Genomic DNA, 17,150 nt, shown 5'->3' with positions numbered 1-17,150 from the left:
TGAATTTCCTATTTACTCTCATGTTTTAGAGAAGTGGTGGAACTCTCCTCAGTCTTTACAGAGATGGCTATAAATTGAGTGTTCCTTGAAACAGCAAACAGATTCAATATAGGGAAGTGAGAGCGATGACCTTCCCTGCATGCTACTTCCGTGTCAGAGCACTGTCATCAGAGACGGCCACTTCATTGCTTTTATGATTGGATTCAGCAGACAGGGGCTTTTTTTTTTGAGCATGTGCTGAAAATTAAAAAGAGAAGATTGCAGAAATCAAGCATGTCTTATTTGGCTTGTGATGACATTGAAGACAGGTATCATTGATTTTTGGGGGGTTTATTTCTGATCACAAAGTTCCAGAAAAATCTCATGGTTTTCAAGGATTCCAAGGAGCCAGTACAGTCCACGCACAATGGTGAGTTTTATTGAAACCCCACCCATGTACACATCAGTAGTCTTGTTTTGTGTATATCTTTGTAAATATGTACAGGATCTGCTTCAGACAAGATATTTTGCAGCAGGATGTCTCTATCACCATGTAATATATTTACTTGTTGCCAGTGTGTGCTTTACAAACCAATGTATCTATCATATAATAATAAATTAATCTGAATTCTTGTTCATGTTTGAACCAGTGGTCTCACTTTGGGTCATTCAGAGTTTTTTTCTGTTGTGAAAAAGGGTTGTTCTCTAACGAACAATAATTATCAAAGTTCTCCCACAACTGCACCAGAAAAAAAAAAAAAATATCTTTGCGTTATTATACCAGTTTTACCTTCTCTATAAAAGTTAGCACCTTAACAAGAAGCTGTCCTTAAACCGATTCAGTTTTCAAATCCACAAAACCTATGAACTGAATTCAGTTTTCACATCACTCAGGTAGATAATTTAAGGAGACACTTATTCAATTCAATTACTTATAGGATATTTCAGATATTTCCATTTGATTGAAGTTAAAACTATATTGCACTCACTGTATAAATCTGATAGCATCACTGTATAACCGAATATCCTTCGGGATCAATAAAGTATCTATCTATCTATCTATCTATCTATCTATCTATCTATCTGTCTATCTATCTATCTATCTGTCTATCTATCTATCTATCTGTCTATCTGTCTATCTATCTGTCTTTCTGTCTATCTATCTATCTGTCTATCTGTCTATCTGTCTGTCTCTCTGTCTGTCTGTCTATCTGTCTATCTATCTATCTGTCTATCTATCTGTCTATCTATCTGTCTATCTGTCTATCTATCTATCTGTCTATCTATCTATCTGTCTATCTGTCTATCTGTCTGTCTATCTGTCTATCTGTCTATCTATCTATCTGTCTATCTATCTATCTATCTGTCTATCTGTCTATCTATCTGTCTATCTGTCTATCTGTCTATCTATCTATCTGTCTATCTGTCTATCTATCTGTCTATCTATCTATCTGTCTATCTGTCTATCTGTCTGTCTCTCTGTCTGTCTGTCTATCTGTCTATCTATCTATCTGTCTATCTATCTGTCTATCTATCTGTCTATCTGTCTATCTATCTGTCTATCTGTCTATCTGTCTATCTATCTGTCTATCTGTCTATCTGTCTGTCTATCTGTCTATCTATCTGTCTATCTGTCTATCTATCTATCTATCTATCTATCTATCTATCTAGAGACGATATTCTTGCACTGAATACAAATGTAAATTGGAGTGTAATTTGGAAAAATGTGGGAAATAGAGAGTTAAAGGTAGACTGCTTTTTAAGGAAGTCACATTATTGCAGTTTGTTTTTTCTGTTACAATCTTATTTAGAGGCTGGTGCAAAAAGAAACCTCTTGAAACATATTTTTGGTAGTGTAAGTACAATTTAGAAGAATAAAAGTTGTTATATTGTGTATATAAAATCAGTGTTTCACTAATACCCTTTTCTCTTTGTCTACTGGCAAATCAGAACACAGCAAAATCATTATTGTTAGTTTTACTCCCATAGTGTTTAATCAAACACTTTCTCAATTCTATCTAGTTCTCATGGGTTCGGAGTTAAAATAACATTCTGGAAAGTGCTAAAATTTTTAACTCTCTTATAGAGTTAATTCAAAACACTTATAATGTTACTATTTTTTCACATCATGGAGTTTTTGTAACTCAAAATTGTCCTATTTCCCTGCACTTTGGATGTGAATTTAAAGCATCAATTATTTCGATTATTGACATGGAGTAATACACTTTTCATTATTGATAAAAAATTGACACAACACATTGAATAACTTAGGCAGAGTCAGGTGTCTTACCACAAAGGTGGACCAAAAAGACAGATGCAGAGGTAGTGGTGCTGACTTTCACTTCCATAGAATGCACCCTAAAGTGAAAGTCAGCACACCACTGTTAAGAAAAGCAAATCCTCTACCAGAGGCACGAAGTGACCAATACAGTGGATCACTGCACTCATGCTGCAGAAGTGTTTAAAACAACAACAATCCACCAGGAAACAAGAGCAAAGGAATCTTGACAGTGATCAGTGGACAACAGGCAACATCTAAAAACATCAAAACACATATAAATACATAAAAAACACATAACACCAAGGTTATAATAGTTTGGATTTTAAACTAGTTTTCATTAAGTTTTCACCTTTTGTTTTAAATTTCAGTTTACATTAGTTACTACAGCTGGGTAGTTTGTCAGTATGCTTGTTTCAAAGACTAAAAAAAGGATATTCTGTCTCTAATTTTATTTTATTTTAGTTTATTTTGTAAGCACAGAATTAAGTTCTAGTTAGTTTCATTTTTTGTAAAGCTTAGTTTTTTACATATTCGCATTAACTAAAATGATTTTTAGTTTTTAGTTTTAGTTAACTTTAATAACCTTGAATGGAGTTAAATTAACATGGAATGCATTAAAACTGTCTGGTAACTCCAACACTAAAGGCTCTTAAACTTTGAATGGATTTAAAGTTACACTTTGATTGTTAAAATCAACTTTAAAATGTTTAACAAATGTTAAATGTTTAATTGTTTGCTGTGTAAACTGTGTCTGTCTTTCTTAAACACTATTTACAGTCTGCTTTGTAGTGTAAAATACCACACATAATCAGCCACAGAAAAGCATTCTGAAGCAAACAAAATACAAATCTACAACAAAGAGATATTAATATGAACACACTAAAAGTATGCAGATTCCAATTCTGAGACACAAGCATGACCCAGTATGACTCAGTGACCACAGAATTGTATTTGTGGCCACAGCTGTCGTTGCACAAAAGCAACTCAAGTCAGGGTTAAAATAATATGAAAATGGGAGCACAAACCAGGGGCAGTCATTGCATTTGAATAGAGGTTCATTTACAAGCTACTGCCATCTGGTGGATAAAGATGGTATCACTCTGGGGGACATAAAAAATTGAAGACAGAGTTAGGTTGTACACAAATGCTAGGTAATATACTGTAATTTATATGGATATAGTTACATTGCATTAAAGTAATGTTCTATGTTCCCTCCGACCTCATCTGGCCAATAATGAATGCACCATTGAATAAGTGGATTTGGGGGAAAATTATGCCAGTTTAGTTTACAGTAGGATTCCCTGACAGTAACAGCAATATTTCATTTATGACTGGAATATTTATTTTAACTCTGTAATTATTCTATTTGTTAAATATTTTTATGAGCTTTTATATCATTAGTCAAAATCAACTGATATCTATACCTGTTTGGCACCACTGCAACAACAATATAACACCTAAATAGCCAAAATTGGGTATTTTCTAGTTTAATCACCAACATTGCTGTCAAACACCTGCACACAATCTAAACTGCAAGAAGCCCTCGATTCTCACTAGACCATTCTACTTTTCCAAATGTTGCCAGTGTTTTTGTGCAATTTATATAGTGCTCTCTCTTGCATTAGGTTAAATATATGATGAAGGATTATTGCATTTTGTTATTTTTTAAAACCAGCAATGATTTGAGAATACAGAATATTTTGACAATCCCAAAATGCTGTCAGTGGGGTCTTTAATAATTCGCACAGTGCAGAGCAGTTTGTCCATATTTTTGGTCACTAAAAATTAAAGAATATTGGATGTGTCATTGAGCACCTGATTCTGTTTTGTTCATATCTAACAGAATCTTAAATATTATTTTAATTTAACTAGAATCACATCAAAATTATCATTCTAGTGTTGTATTGTGACATCCATTTGTAATTTCTTTATGGAACGAAAAAAGACATATAAATTAAGTGTTGTCATTCAACCAAAACATGTTGTGATATGATCTTTGGTCCTTGTAGAATAGCCCTGACTTAAATACTAAAACAGTTTTCACCTTCGCCAAGGAGGTTATGTGATTGGCAGGGTTTGTTAGTTTGTTTGTTTGTTAGCAACATAACTCAAAAAGTTACAAATGGATTTTCATGAAATTTTTAGGAAATGTCAGAAATGGCATAAGGAAGAACTGATTAGATTTTGGGATTGATCCGGATCACCGTCTGGATCCAGGAATTTTTTAAATGATTCTTTACTATTGGGTTATAGGGCTAATGGCGGAGGTCTGCGCTCTCCGAGTGTTTTTCTAGTTTTCTGCATGATTTTCTGCTGACATTATGCTTTAAACTTTTATGATTTTATCTGATTTATCTTTAAGTGAGCCTGCTAAAGCCAGACAAACTGTATGACTTCAATTACTTCATTTGATCACTGTTATTGTTCATCTACAGACCCTCAGACACTGGATGCCCTTGCTGCTGTTCACTCTGTGTTTCCATATTGAGCCTGCTGCTTGTAAACCTGCATGGATGATGCCGCAGTTCCCATGTGACGTCAAATCCGACAACACCTCAAGCGTCTTGTTTGACTGTAGAGGGCGCCACCTGTCAGAAGTCCCTCATGGGATAACGAGCAATGCGACTGATCTTAAATTATCAGAAAACTACCTTAAGAATATTTCTGCTGATTCGTTTTCTGCCCTGCAGAATCTGAGTCAACTCGACCTCAGCAGGGCAAACAAAAACAAAGGGCTGATCATCGCTGCAAATACTTTCAAAAATCTAACCAAACTACGTTCACTGAGACTGACAGGCAATCGTCTCACTGATATTCCTGGCAATATCCCTTCGAGTGTGGAAATCCTTGATGTGCACTTCAACAACATCCTGAGGTTGGACAACAGGAGTCTTGCTGGCTTAGCAAATGTGACGCAGCTATGGTCATCGAGAAACTGCTTCTACAGGAATCCTTGTGGGAAAGCCATAACAGTCATGGATGGTAGCTTTGCTCTTATGCCCAAACTGGAGAAACTGGACTTGTCCTTTAATAACATCACTAAAATTCCCCAAGGGTTGCCAAGATCATTGAACTTCTTGCTGCTGGCATCTAACCAAATACAGTACATTTCTGAGGATGATTTTTCTGGGCTCCCAAATTTAAAAACTCTTTACATACAAGGGAACTGTCAGAGATGCCACAACGCTCCATATCCTTGCGTTCCTTGCCGAAACATTTCCATTGGCATCCACCCTAATGCTTTTCATGGTTTAACTCAGCTTGAGTTACTGAGCCTGGCAGGAAACTCCCTGACCCACCTGAATCCCTCCTGGTTTGAGAAGTTAAGGGAGCTTAAACAGCTATTCCTGTCTTTTAACCTCTTAATGAATGAGATAACCAAGGAGGCGACTTTTCTAACATGCCTTCAGAAGCTGGAAAAAATTGATCTCTCTTTTAACTTTGCACACCAGTACTATCCTTCACATGTCAACCTTTCCAAAGAGTTTTCAAATCTGGTGGCACTCAAAACTTTGCATTTGGAGGGTTTGGTCTTTCAGAATATCGGGCCGGACACTCTCAGTCCTCTGTACATGCTGAAAAATCTGTCTGTGCTAAACTTAGGCACTAACTTCATTATTCACTCTGGTTCAATGATATTTAAAAAATTCTCCCACCTTAGAATGATCTACTTAGGGGAAAACAGGCTTTATCCAATGCCTGTGAGAGATTCTCCAGATCTAAGCAACAGATATCACCAAGGATCGGACGTTTCCATCCCACCACTCCTAGCACAGCATCCAAAAGATCAAGTTTATGAGTTAACACACGGTCTTGTCAAACAAGAGTGCTTTGACTCTGGACGTGTCATAGTCCTCAGCTCAAATAATCTCTTCTTCATTACTCCATGGCAGTTTGAGCAATATGGAAATGTTTCGTGTCTCAACCTCTCAAGAAACGGCTTTTCTGCGGCACTCAATGGAACGGAGTTCTCTCTGCTGCCTGATCTGACGTACCTGGACCTGTCCTTCAATAAGATAGACCTAGCCTTTGACAACGCCTTTCAGGAACTGAAAAAACTACAAGTGCTAGATCTCAGTTTTAATTCTCACTACTTTAGAGCATTTGGGGTAACTCTAAATTTGAATTTCACAAAAAATCTGCCTGTTCTAAGAGTGTTGAACATGAGTTATAATGCTATTTCCACATTAACGACAAAACGCATATGCAGCAAATCTTTAACAGAACTTCGGTTTAGTAACAACAATCTTGGCAAACTTTGGGAGGACAAGCTTGGCTCATACAAGAAGCTTTTTACTGACCTTACTAATTTGACTATCTTAGATATATCCCGCAATAGCATAAAAACAATTCCAGGTGATGTTTATGAATATTTACCACGCAACCTCACAACGTTTCTCATACACCAAAACAAACTCTCTCATTTTCAATGGGACAAACTGAAGTGGCTCCCTTGCCTTCAAACTTTAGACCTGAGCGGCAATTTCTTAACTAAAGTGACAGGATCAAACTTAAACATCACAGATACTTTGACTTTTCTTGACTTGAGTCATAATCACATCTTCCAGTTGGATCATGGCTTTCTAAAGAGCGCAAATACCCTGCAGATTCTCAGTCTTAACAACAACAAACTGACCATCATCAATCAATCCACTTTCCAATTTTGGCCTAAAAGTCAGATTAAGACTTTGTTCTTGCATAAAAACCCATTCCAATGTACGTGTGATTCCCTAGATTTCCTTCTGTGGATGCAAAGCACGGATGTAAAGATCCCTAAACTGAGCACTGCAGTGTCATGTGGCGCACCAGCAAACAGGAGGGGTCGTGCTTTGATACACTTTGACATCAAACAGTGTGTGGATGACAGCAAGGCATTTCTGATATATATCTTCACATATTGTTTCATTATTGTTTTCATGTTTGTTGCAACAGTTACTCAATTATTTTACTGGGATGCCTCATATATCCTACACTATATGAGGGCTAAGTTTAAGGGGTACAGGTCTCTGAGCTCACCTGGCAGTGCTTATGATGTCTTTGTGATGTACGACACCACAGATCCACACGTGTCTGAGTGGGTGATGAAGAACCTGCAAGTGAAACTGGAAGAGGAAGGCGAGAAGCATCTTCCTCTGTGTCTAGAGGAAAGGGACTGGACCCCAGGAGTCCCGCTGGTGGACAACCTCACTCAGAGCATCCGATACAGTCGCAAGACCCTGTTTGTATTAACAAAGAACTTTGTTAAGACCGGGACTTTTAAGCTGGCAATGTATCTGGCCCACCAGAGACTGCTTGATGAAAATGTGGATGTGATAGTGCTGCTGATGCTGGAGCCCGTCCTGCAGCACTCTCCCTTCCTGCGCCTGAGGAAGCGGCTGTGTGGGAAAAGCGTGGTGGAGTGGCCGAGAACAGCTGCCGCAGAGCCGTGGTTCTGGCAGAACCTGAGGAGCGTGGTCAGAGTGGACAATCAGGTGATGTACAACAAGACTTATTCAAAGTACTTCACCAACAACTGAAGAAAGGGCAATCTGCTGGCCTTTGGGGGTGTGCCGTGATAGCTGCATGACTCTGTGATGGATTATTTTGTGTAGATTTCATTATCTGGCAAAGAAAAAGACAGACAAAACTTTCCAGATCTTATCTCCAAAGAGGAGATAAATGGGGCCAAAATGGATACACAGAAATAAACACAGAAGAGGAAAAACAAAGGAAGTGGCTACAGACTACAACACAAGAACATCATGGAGGATAAAAGTCCTCTCAGACAAACATAAAACAGACAGTCACAGAGAAGTTTTATGTCATTATTACAAAATAAACTGTCTTCATACTGTCATTTTGTATAATAACTACCATGGTCCATTACATCACTTCTTATTAAAAATTGCTTCATTAAAAACTGCTGATACAATCACAATGATGCTGCATTCCATGTATTTTGCATCTGCAGATGATACAGTTTATAATAATTGCAATTTAGGAACATAAAGCATGTCTTCACCTGTTATTTCAAGTCTTAATAGTCATCAAGATAAAACTATCAGTTAAAAAAACAAAATATGTGTTCACTAGCAAGGCTGTCCATGGAGGGGGGGGGTAAAGCGGAGAGCTTTCTATTGTAATAGACCACAACGGAGAGTGTGGTCTAGACCTCCTCTTTTTTGTAAAGAGTCTTGAGATAACTTCAGTTATAAACTGATTCTATACAAACAAAGATTGATTGAGTGATTGATTAAAGACTGCTTAAAGGGATAAAACCATTGATTAATTGTGATAATAGTGGCCTAAATGGATAAAAAGGGGAAAAGTTAGCAGGAAAGTTGATGGAAATGGTTTAAAGAGTGGCAAAAATGAGTTAAAAGAGTTTCTAATGAGATGAAAGTGGCAAAAATGGGTGGGAAATTTGTGAAAATGGGTTAAAAGGGGCGAAAAGTATCATAAATGGTTTACTAGTGGCAAAAAATGGCTGGAAAAAAGTAGTGAAAGGGGGTTAAAGAGTGGCACAATGAGTTTAAAGGGGCAAGAACGGATTAAAAGATGTAAAAATGAGATTAATGTGGCAAAACTGGGTGACAAATATGCAAAATGGGAGCAAAAATGGGTGGGACCATTGTGAAAATGGGATAAAGGGGCAAAAAAGTATCACATATGGGTCAAAATAGGCATAGAAGGCTGGATGATAAAGTGAAGGTGGTTGAAGATCAGCACAATAAGTTTAAAGTGGCCAAAATGGGTTAAAAGAGGCACAAATGAGATAAAACTGGAAAAAGTGTTTCTAATATATAAAATGGGATCAAAAATGGGTGGACAAATTGTGAAAATGGGTTAAAAGGGGCGAAAAGTATCATAACTGGGTTACTAGTGGCAAAAAATGGCTGGATAAAATAGTGAAAGGGGGTTAAAAAGTGGCACATAAAGGGGCAAGAACGGATTAAAAGATACACAATGAGATTAATGTGGCAAAACTGGGTGACTAATATGCAAAATGGGAGCAAAAATGGGTGGGACAATTGTGAAAATGGGATAAAAGGGATCATATATGGGTCAAAACCGGCAAAGAATGCTGGATGACAAAGTGAAGGTGGTTAAAGATCAGCACAGTGAGTTTGAAGTAGCAAAAATGGCACAAATGAGATAAAACTAGAAAAGAATGGTTTCTATTATGCAAAATGGGATCAAAATGGTGGACAAATTGTGAAAATGGGTTCAAAATGTCAAAAAGTAGTAAAAAAAATATAATAAATGGGTTACTAGTGCAAAAAATGGCTGGATAAAATAGTGAAAGGGGGTCAAAGAGAGGTAAATGTGTTTAAAGTGGCAAAAATAGGTTACTAATATGCAAAAAGAGAGCAAAAATGAGTGGAAATATTTTGAAAATAGGTTCAAAGGGGCAAAAGGTATGATAAATGGGTTACAAGTGGCAAAGAAGGCTGGGTAAAAGAGGGGCAATAATGAATTTGAAGTGGCAAAACTGGTTAAAAGAAGCATAACTGAGCTAAGAAAATGGCAAAAACAGTTCAAAGAGGGAGCAAAAATGGGTAGAAATTTTGTGAAAGGGGTTAAAAGTTGCATAAAGTATCATTAATGGGTTAAAAGTGGCAAAATATATGGATAAAGTAATAAAGGGTGTTAAAGAGTGGGGAAATGGGTTACTAAAATGCCTAAGGGGAGCAAAAATGGTTGGAAACATTTTGGAAATGGGCTCAAATGGGACAAAATGTGTGATAAATGGGTTACAAGTGGCAAAGAAGGCTGGGTAAAATAGTAAAGGGGGTTAAAGAGCAGCAATAATGAATGTGAAGTGGCAAACTAGTTAAAAGAAGCATAACTGAGCTAAGACAATGGCACAAATGGGTTACTTATGTGCATAGAGGGAGCAAAAATGGGTAGAAAATTTGTGAATGGGGTTAAAAGTTGCATTAAGAATCATAAATGGGTTAAAAGTGGCCAGATGGATGGATAAAGTAATAAAAGGTGTTAAAGAATGGCAAAAAAAAGGTTAAATTTAGCAAACATGTATTTAAAAGGTTGCCCAATTGATTGAATCAGTGGTGAAAAGGTGTTTAAAGTGAAGAAATCAAACACTAGAACCCAATAACACACTTGACCCACTTTTTGTTTGCATCAAAAAATCACAACTGTGGAGGGCCGATTCTTTGTTTTTTGTCAGAGGTCCAGCCAGTTCTCACTAGCAAAAATATCACTTGGAATCCTCTTCCTTGTTTCATTTCTCCACTTTAAATCCACTGGTAAGTACCTCGTTTGCCCACACGAGGTCGCCCCCTACAAAGTTTCTATGGTTAATGTCTGCATATCAAAAAATAAACCTGTTCAATAATTGTCTCCCTCATAAACATCTATCCGATCTAAATTTTACTTACTTTGTCAGCAACAAACACAAGAGGCGCCATATTTCCTGCCCTTTGATATTAAGACAAAAGGAACTGTTTTTACTCTGTTTCAAACGGTTGAACCGAGGTTTGCTTCCATAAAGAAGCTTAATGTACACACTGCCGCTGATTTAAACCTAATTAACGTTATCGATATCCACTGGATAGGTATAAATCTTTAAGTGAAAGGTAGTTTTTGAAAGCAGGCTTCGGACGGCACGTTGTCGTGACGTCACGGAATAATTTGCATACTGCGTGGTATTTATTGGGAGATGAAAGCTCGAGCGAGCACTCTGCCCCAGCTTCAGCCAGAGGTGCAACCTGTTATATCTCTGACTCAAAACTCCGGTGAGTATTTTATTATTTATCGAATAAAATGTGAGTTAAATAAAGCTTGCTTTATCTCAGCCTTTGTGCTGACTCATGTAGTCGATGTTTTGTAAGTTTAGAAACGTCTATTCTCCCAGTGTGATTATTAACATAAAACGGCAGCTCGGAAAGTGGACACAGACGCAGGAGTTTAGGCTACTTAAATTGCATAAAGTCTTAACTTATTTGCAGAAATGTGACATTTTTAAATATACGCCAGAAATGCCGCTCAGTGAGCGAAATTTCGGGATTTGAGTGAATATGAAACAAATGCGTTATTTATTTAGTTTTAGCTGAAAACGCTAATCCCTCTCAGTTATGTGCTCGCGAGTCAGGTTGTTCAGGTGGCAGCCAAAGACCGTCTGCTCATCTCGATTGCGTAAAAGGGCGGTGGTTCCTCAATTGCACTCGCTCAAAACTGACTGCTTTTTTTTTCTCCTTTTACCCAGGAACTGCAAAACGGACACAGACTTATTTTTAATCAAATGTCTCATTATATTCCAGCTCCTTTAAAAATTTATGTGTAAACGTTTAGAAGTAGTCCCTGAAACTTGACTGTGCCAATTCTGTCTCTTAATTAGCTGTCCACATGCTCAGCTGCGTCCTGATTGGATTCAACAAAAGACGGCTAACTGAGTCTGGCATTTCTTGTGTTTCAGACCTTCTGCAGATATGTCTGACAAGCCCGACGTTGGGGAAGTCACAACATTCGACAAAAGCAAGCTGAAGAAGACGGAAACTGAAGAGAAGAACACGTTGCCGACTAAAGAAAGTATGTAGTGTATCCAATGAATCCATATCACCACATTTACAGTCAATAACCTTTAAAGCCGACTGAAACTTTTTTTTTTTTTGCAGTCATCGAACAGGAGAAGGCTCAATGAAGACTGGTCCTCCTTTGCAATGTACATTCCACAAGCCTTGCCTTTTTCAACCATCAAGTATGCAAGTTGAAGGTCATTAATTGACAAACAATGTACCCCACACCACTTGCCTAAACATCCCTTGTGCACTAAGGAAGTGCAGCTTGATTTCAGCATTGGGTTCTTGGTCATCTTTTGCAGTGGAGCTTCAGAGCGGGCGTGTCATGAAACAACAGGGGGACCAACGCTTTGTAATGTGCAGCCCTACTTTTTCTACTTATGAATTCCAACAAAGCAAGTGATTTGTAAAAAAATCTGGAATGTGCAAGTTTGTTCAATATGCAAATAAAAATGTAAATTGACTTTAATGCATCCCTGTGCATCATTAATTCTGCTCCCTTTTATGTTTATCCCAACTTGTAAGAAACTTCAGGAATACATTGACCATGAATTTGGCTTTTAATCTCCAGCAGAGATGCTAGCATGGGTGGCATCTGTCTTTAATGCTGGTAAAGTTAACTGACCTAAAGTGCCAATAGTCAGTGCAGTGAAAACTAGGAGCTCTGTCCTTATTTGAAACTAGGCTTCCTTAAAGAGCTGGTCTGTTTGGCTCAGAAAATCAGATTCCTAACTTTTTCACACCTGGACTTTACTGTTGTGCAACTGAGGAAGAAACAAAAGTTTTAGATTGGTAGTTCTTAATGCACCAGCTTTACGCTGAGACAAATTTTACAACCTCAAATATTGCAGTTTTCAAAGTAAGGGTGTATTCTTTTTGGTCTAAGGCTGTTCTATAACTTGCAGAAAAGAGGAAACACTTGAGGCACACTTTTGTCCCATGCTAGGGAGAGAATTTTCACACCCTTCGTTTAACCAGCCTTTCAGTCATGTTTGGGCTTGTATGTTGAACTCAAAAGTTCCTTCCTTGCAGCTGCACAAAGTCTGAGCAGGAGCAAAGCCTCAGTATTAACCCTCTCTGCTTCCAGCTGTGGCTACAGCTGCTTCTTAATGTGCAAGTGCTAACAGTTTTTTGGGGACTCCTGACAGACTGGACAAGTTACATCTTGTCAAAAGGGTCTCAGGTGCTGACTGGAGAATAAAAGTCTTATTCAATTCCTATTGGCAGTCACTGCCATGAAAATGTCAAAACACGGCTAGGGTACAACAAGGCTCTGAAAGTAAATTATGTTTAAGAAAAATAACTGCCTGTGATTTATATGTGCCCTCTTAGAACTGGGTGTCCCCTGATGCCCTGTGCTGTAATTACAAGTGACTTGTACTCACTGAACAGCCTGTTCCTGAACTAGTTTGGTGCTAATATCTATAGGCTGAGGTCATACGTTCTTTTTTTTTTTAAGATTTATTTTTGGGCCTTTTCATGCCTTTATTAGATAGATGAGGACAGTGGATAAACTCAGAAACAGGGGAGAGAGTAGGGAGAGACATACGGTAAAGAGCCACAGGCCGGATCAAACCCGGCCATCCACGTACATGGTGCGCACCTTAAACCACTCGACCATCTGAGCGCCTAGTCATGTGTTCTTATATACATAAAACAGGATGGAAGCACTTTAGCTCCTGGACACATGTATAATGTGTTTAAAATGGTCTCTAGTGCTTTATGCAGTAAAGTTTTAAAGGACAAATTGCAGCCGGATCTAAGCGTTAACCAGAGCCTTGGTGTTAGTGACCTATTTGTGCAAACCATACTGTTGAGAAGGCTGCACTATTTAGAACTGTTACTAAGAAAGAACTGTTACTTAAAGAAGATAAAAAAGAACCTGTTCTACCTCGTTCTCCTGCACAGGAACGACAGCTGTATCTCATGCGGGGAGAGAGAGCGAGATTATGTAAGTGCAGTGTGGCTGTAGACCATAACAGCTGTGCTGAAACAACAACAATAGGCTCCGCTGAGGGATTGGCACAAATTCACATCCATCCTCTTTCCCATGAGGCTGCATTTAATCTAGTCATTTTAGTATGGGAAAAAAGGGAATTTGTTTACTTTTTTGCATTTTTAGAAGCAACAAAAGGCCAAGTTTATACACATCTATTATGACCTACCCTCTTCCCATCTCCCATCACCCTTATGTGCAGTCTGGCCACACAAGAGCTCCTCAGTGCCTGATAACAATGTGATACTTTGGGTAAAACAGAAGCTAATACGACACATTACAATGCACAGCTTTCTCCTTTCCCTCTCCTCACAAGAAAGACGAATGTCACTTGTGGCCCCAGGCACATTTATTTATTTCAACAGAGGCAAGTTAAAATACATCTCGGCTGTGCTTAACCTTCTTTCTGCTAATGTTGCTAATCTGGGTCTGCAAAGCCAAGACCTAATAAATGTCCATGAAAAGGGATGCAAATGACACTGACTTGACACTAAGAGCTGATTGTGGTCAACTTGGCTCCAGGCACCAAAAGGCCATCTGCCAGTGTTGTGACGGGCACCCTGTGTGGCTCAGACTGCTAGCCGATACTGAGAACACAGATGCCTCTGAGACGGCCCAGTGCCACATACGTAATGATAATGCAAACACACTGGGAAGGCTGCTCCTTAATAGGGGGCCTATACTGTATATCAACAGCAAACTACTGTCAGTTTGACTGCTTAAGAATTGATCTATGGTGTGATATGTGACATGGTACAGCAAACCAAAACACAGCAGATGTGCTTTTAAGCATCAGTTTTATGACGCTGTGGTCACACATTGAAAACTGAAGCACTAACTTGCTTATTTGTGCTGTTCGTTTGTATAAAGACATAAAAAATGAGCAACAAACATTTAAAAATGACAGAATAATGACAGTATCTTACAACTTCATTACTGTAAAATCCTAAAATATGCAACATTATGAGAAGCTTTTGGCTGTTGTTCATTTTAGTGACCCTGGGGCAAAAAGAGCTTGACAGGCAGATGCTACCTTTCTGTCAATCAGAATGCTGCTGAAATCAATCTGTTAGTGTGTGGTGTGCTGTGCTGTAGTTCACCACAAACTATAGGAACAAAAACATCTGTCATTGTTTATCATCATGACTGGGGTCTCTCATGTTTTCAAAATCTTTTCAGGTGTGCTAGGCTGAAGAAGAAATTTAAAAGATGACACTGAGCTGTGCCTGTCAGCAGAGGTAGGTAGTAACACGTTACATTTACTCCGCTACATGTACTCGAGTAGTTTTTTTGAAAAATCCTACTTCTTAGAGTAGTTTTTGAGCAGAGTACTTTTTACTCCTACTCCGTTACATTTTTGATTAAAAAAACGATATCCTCTACTCCATTTGGACATGCATTAGTCGCTACTTTTACTTGTCTAAAATTTATTTTTAATTAAGTATTTTTTTACACTCAGCTGAGCTCTCACAGCAGCGCGAAGTAAAATCCTCAGCACAGAGTAAATAGAGGAGTGACCCCTCCCCCTTAACTATCAGCAGTTGGAGATAATGTTAAGTAACAGTAATTTTACTTGAGTACTGTAACTGTGTAGTCTACTCACCACTGCCACTGTCAGGGAGTTCCTTAGCGCTGGAGTAAAGGCCTGGTCACCATTTGTCTGGTCAAGTTTCAGGAACCACTCGTGGGGCCGAGCTGGAGGATCTCAGGAACATAAGCATTGGCAGATCACAGATGAAGGCTGGAGCCTCGTCCATCAGTTCAAGTCCTTAAAGATGAGCAATAACAAAGTTCATATGTAGCCGGTAAAGCAAAGCAAGAAAAGCAGTAATGTGGTCACTTCTTACCACATGTTAAGCCTGGTAGAACTGTTTTAACTACATGCAGTCTTTGAATGTTGCACTAGCTGATGTCAAAATAAAGAGCATTACCATGGTATAGTCTGGAAGAAACAAATGCATGGATGTTTTTTTTCTAAGTCGGCAGGAGAAAGGTTGGACCAGGTTTTGGTTAACTGCCTTAGTTTAGCAAATCAGGACTGCATAACGTTGACACCTAGGTTGCAGGCCTCTTTGAAAAAACCATGCCAAAAATTATGTAGCTAGTGTTGGGGCTTAAGGAAGAAATGACTTCAGATTCGGGGTTATTCAGCTGTTCCCGTATCTGTTCTCTCTAGCTGCTAATTTTCTCATCTAAAGCAGAAGAAGTGTAAAATAACTTCTTTCTTTTAGTAGTCAAACATGTCTGTGTCTGTGAACCTTTGGAGAGGAAAATGTTATGAAAGACAGCTCTGGCTTAATGGTATTACTTAATATGCCTGATACCTACCCCGCGGCGGTGGTTTCAGACATAAAAAAATTGCTGAATGGAAACAGTTAATCTTGTCAATTATTGTCTTGTTTGCTTTTGTAGATCATGTAGAGACAGCAGTGTCAGTTTCAGCTTGTTTCATTACCAGTAAAAGAAACACCAGAGGAGCTTTAAAACTGATTTTTAAAAAAAAAAACATTACACGTCATAATGGCAGCATATGGATATAATGTTTAACCATGATGTCTGATTTATAGAAAATGCTTTAGGTGGATAGAAGTAATTTTTGTATCATTTTAACATGCAGGAGGAAGTAAGACAAATGCACAACTGCAAGTGATATAATGATTTAAATAAAGCACATCTTTGTGTCTCTTCCTTCTTCATGGTGAGCATAAAAAACTGCATGTAGGTCTGTCTTTTTGTGCTCTGTTTCCATGGCAGCAGACAGGAGATTTCCACACATTTTCACATGATCAAACAGCCTGCTGTGTTGGTCAGAGCTCTACGTCTCTTCATTTACTTTTTGATGTAAAATCAAGCAGTTGATGGCTAGAATCACTAAAGCAGTGCACAGGAAACAGATTTAAGAAATCAACATGAACCTCCCCTTTAACTCCTGTGTGTATTTTTGTGTCCTATTACTTATATGATCATTAATGTTTTATCTTCATTAAGTAGCCAGCATCTCTACCTGTAGTGATAAAGATTTTGGCCCTTTTTAAAGGTCCAGATCGGTCATAAGAGCCAGAGGGAGAAAAGCTGTTCAAGTTAGTCTGGAACATGGCACGTTTTGTGTGCAATATTAACACTGCTGCACAGGAAGTCAACCAATCAATGATCTGCGGATCTAGCTCCACCATTTCACAGTCAAATAGGTACCCTTGTTACCCCAGTAGAAGGGTGCCAAACATATAGAATGGAACCGATCTGTTACCATAATACCTTACCCAGCTTTTGACAATGGCAATGAAAATAGTTGCGTGCCATACTGAACCAAACAGAACCAGGCTGCTTGAGAGTGGTCTGACTGCAGGCTGCAGATCTCAGACACCCCCTGTTT

General features: G+C 38.4%; 1 protein-coding gene across 1 annotated transcript; it reads left to right on the top strand.

The window, feature by feature from the left end:
- Positions 1-313: 313 nt before the first annotated feature.
- LOC121522772 (toll-like receptor 8) lies at positions 314-8,104 on the top strand. Its single transcript, XM_041807419.1, has 2 exons — positions 314-409; positions 4,696-8,104. Exons 1-2 carry the CDS (start codon positions 407-409, stop codon positions 7,774-7,776), a joined length of 3,084 nt encoding a protein of 1,027 aa, XP_041663353.1. The 5' UTR covers positions 314-406; the 3' UTR covers positions 7,777-8,104.
- Positions 8,105-17,150: the final 9,046 nt, after the last annotated feature.

This window comes from Cheilinus undulatus, linkage group 15, assembly GCF_018320785.1.
Source record: "Cheilinus undulatus linkage group 15, ASM1832078v1, whole genome shotgun sequence".
NCBI lineage: Eukaryota > Metazoa > Chordata > Actinopteri > Labriformes > Labridae > Cheilinus > Cheilinus undulatus.
The sequence above is the reverse complement of the archived record's forward strand: the minus strand, read 5'-3'. Positions and strand labels throughout refer to the sequence as shown.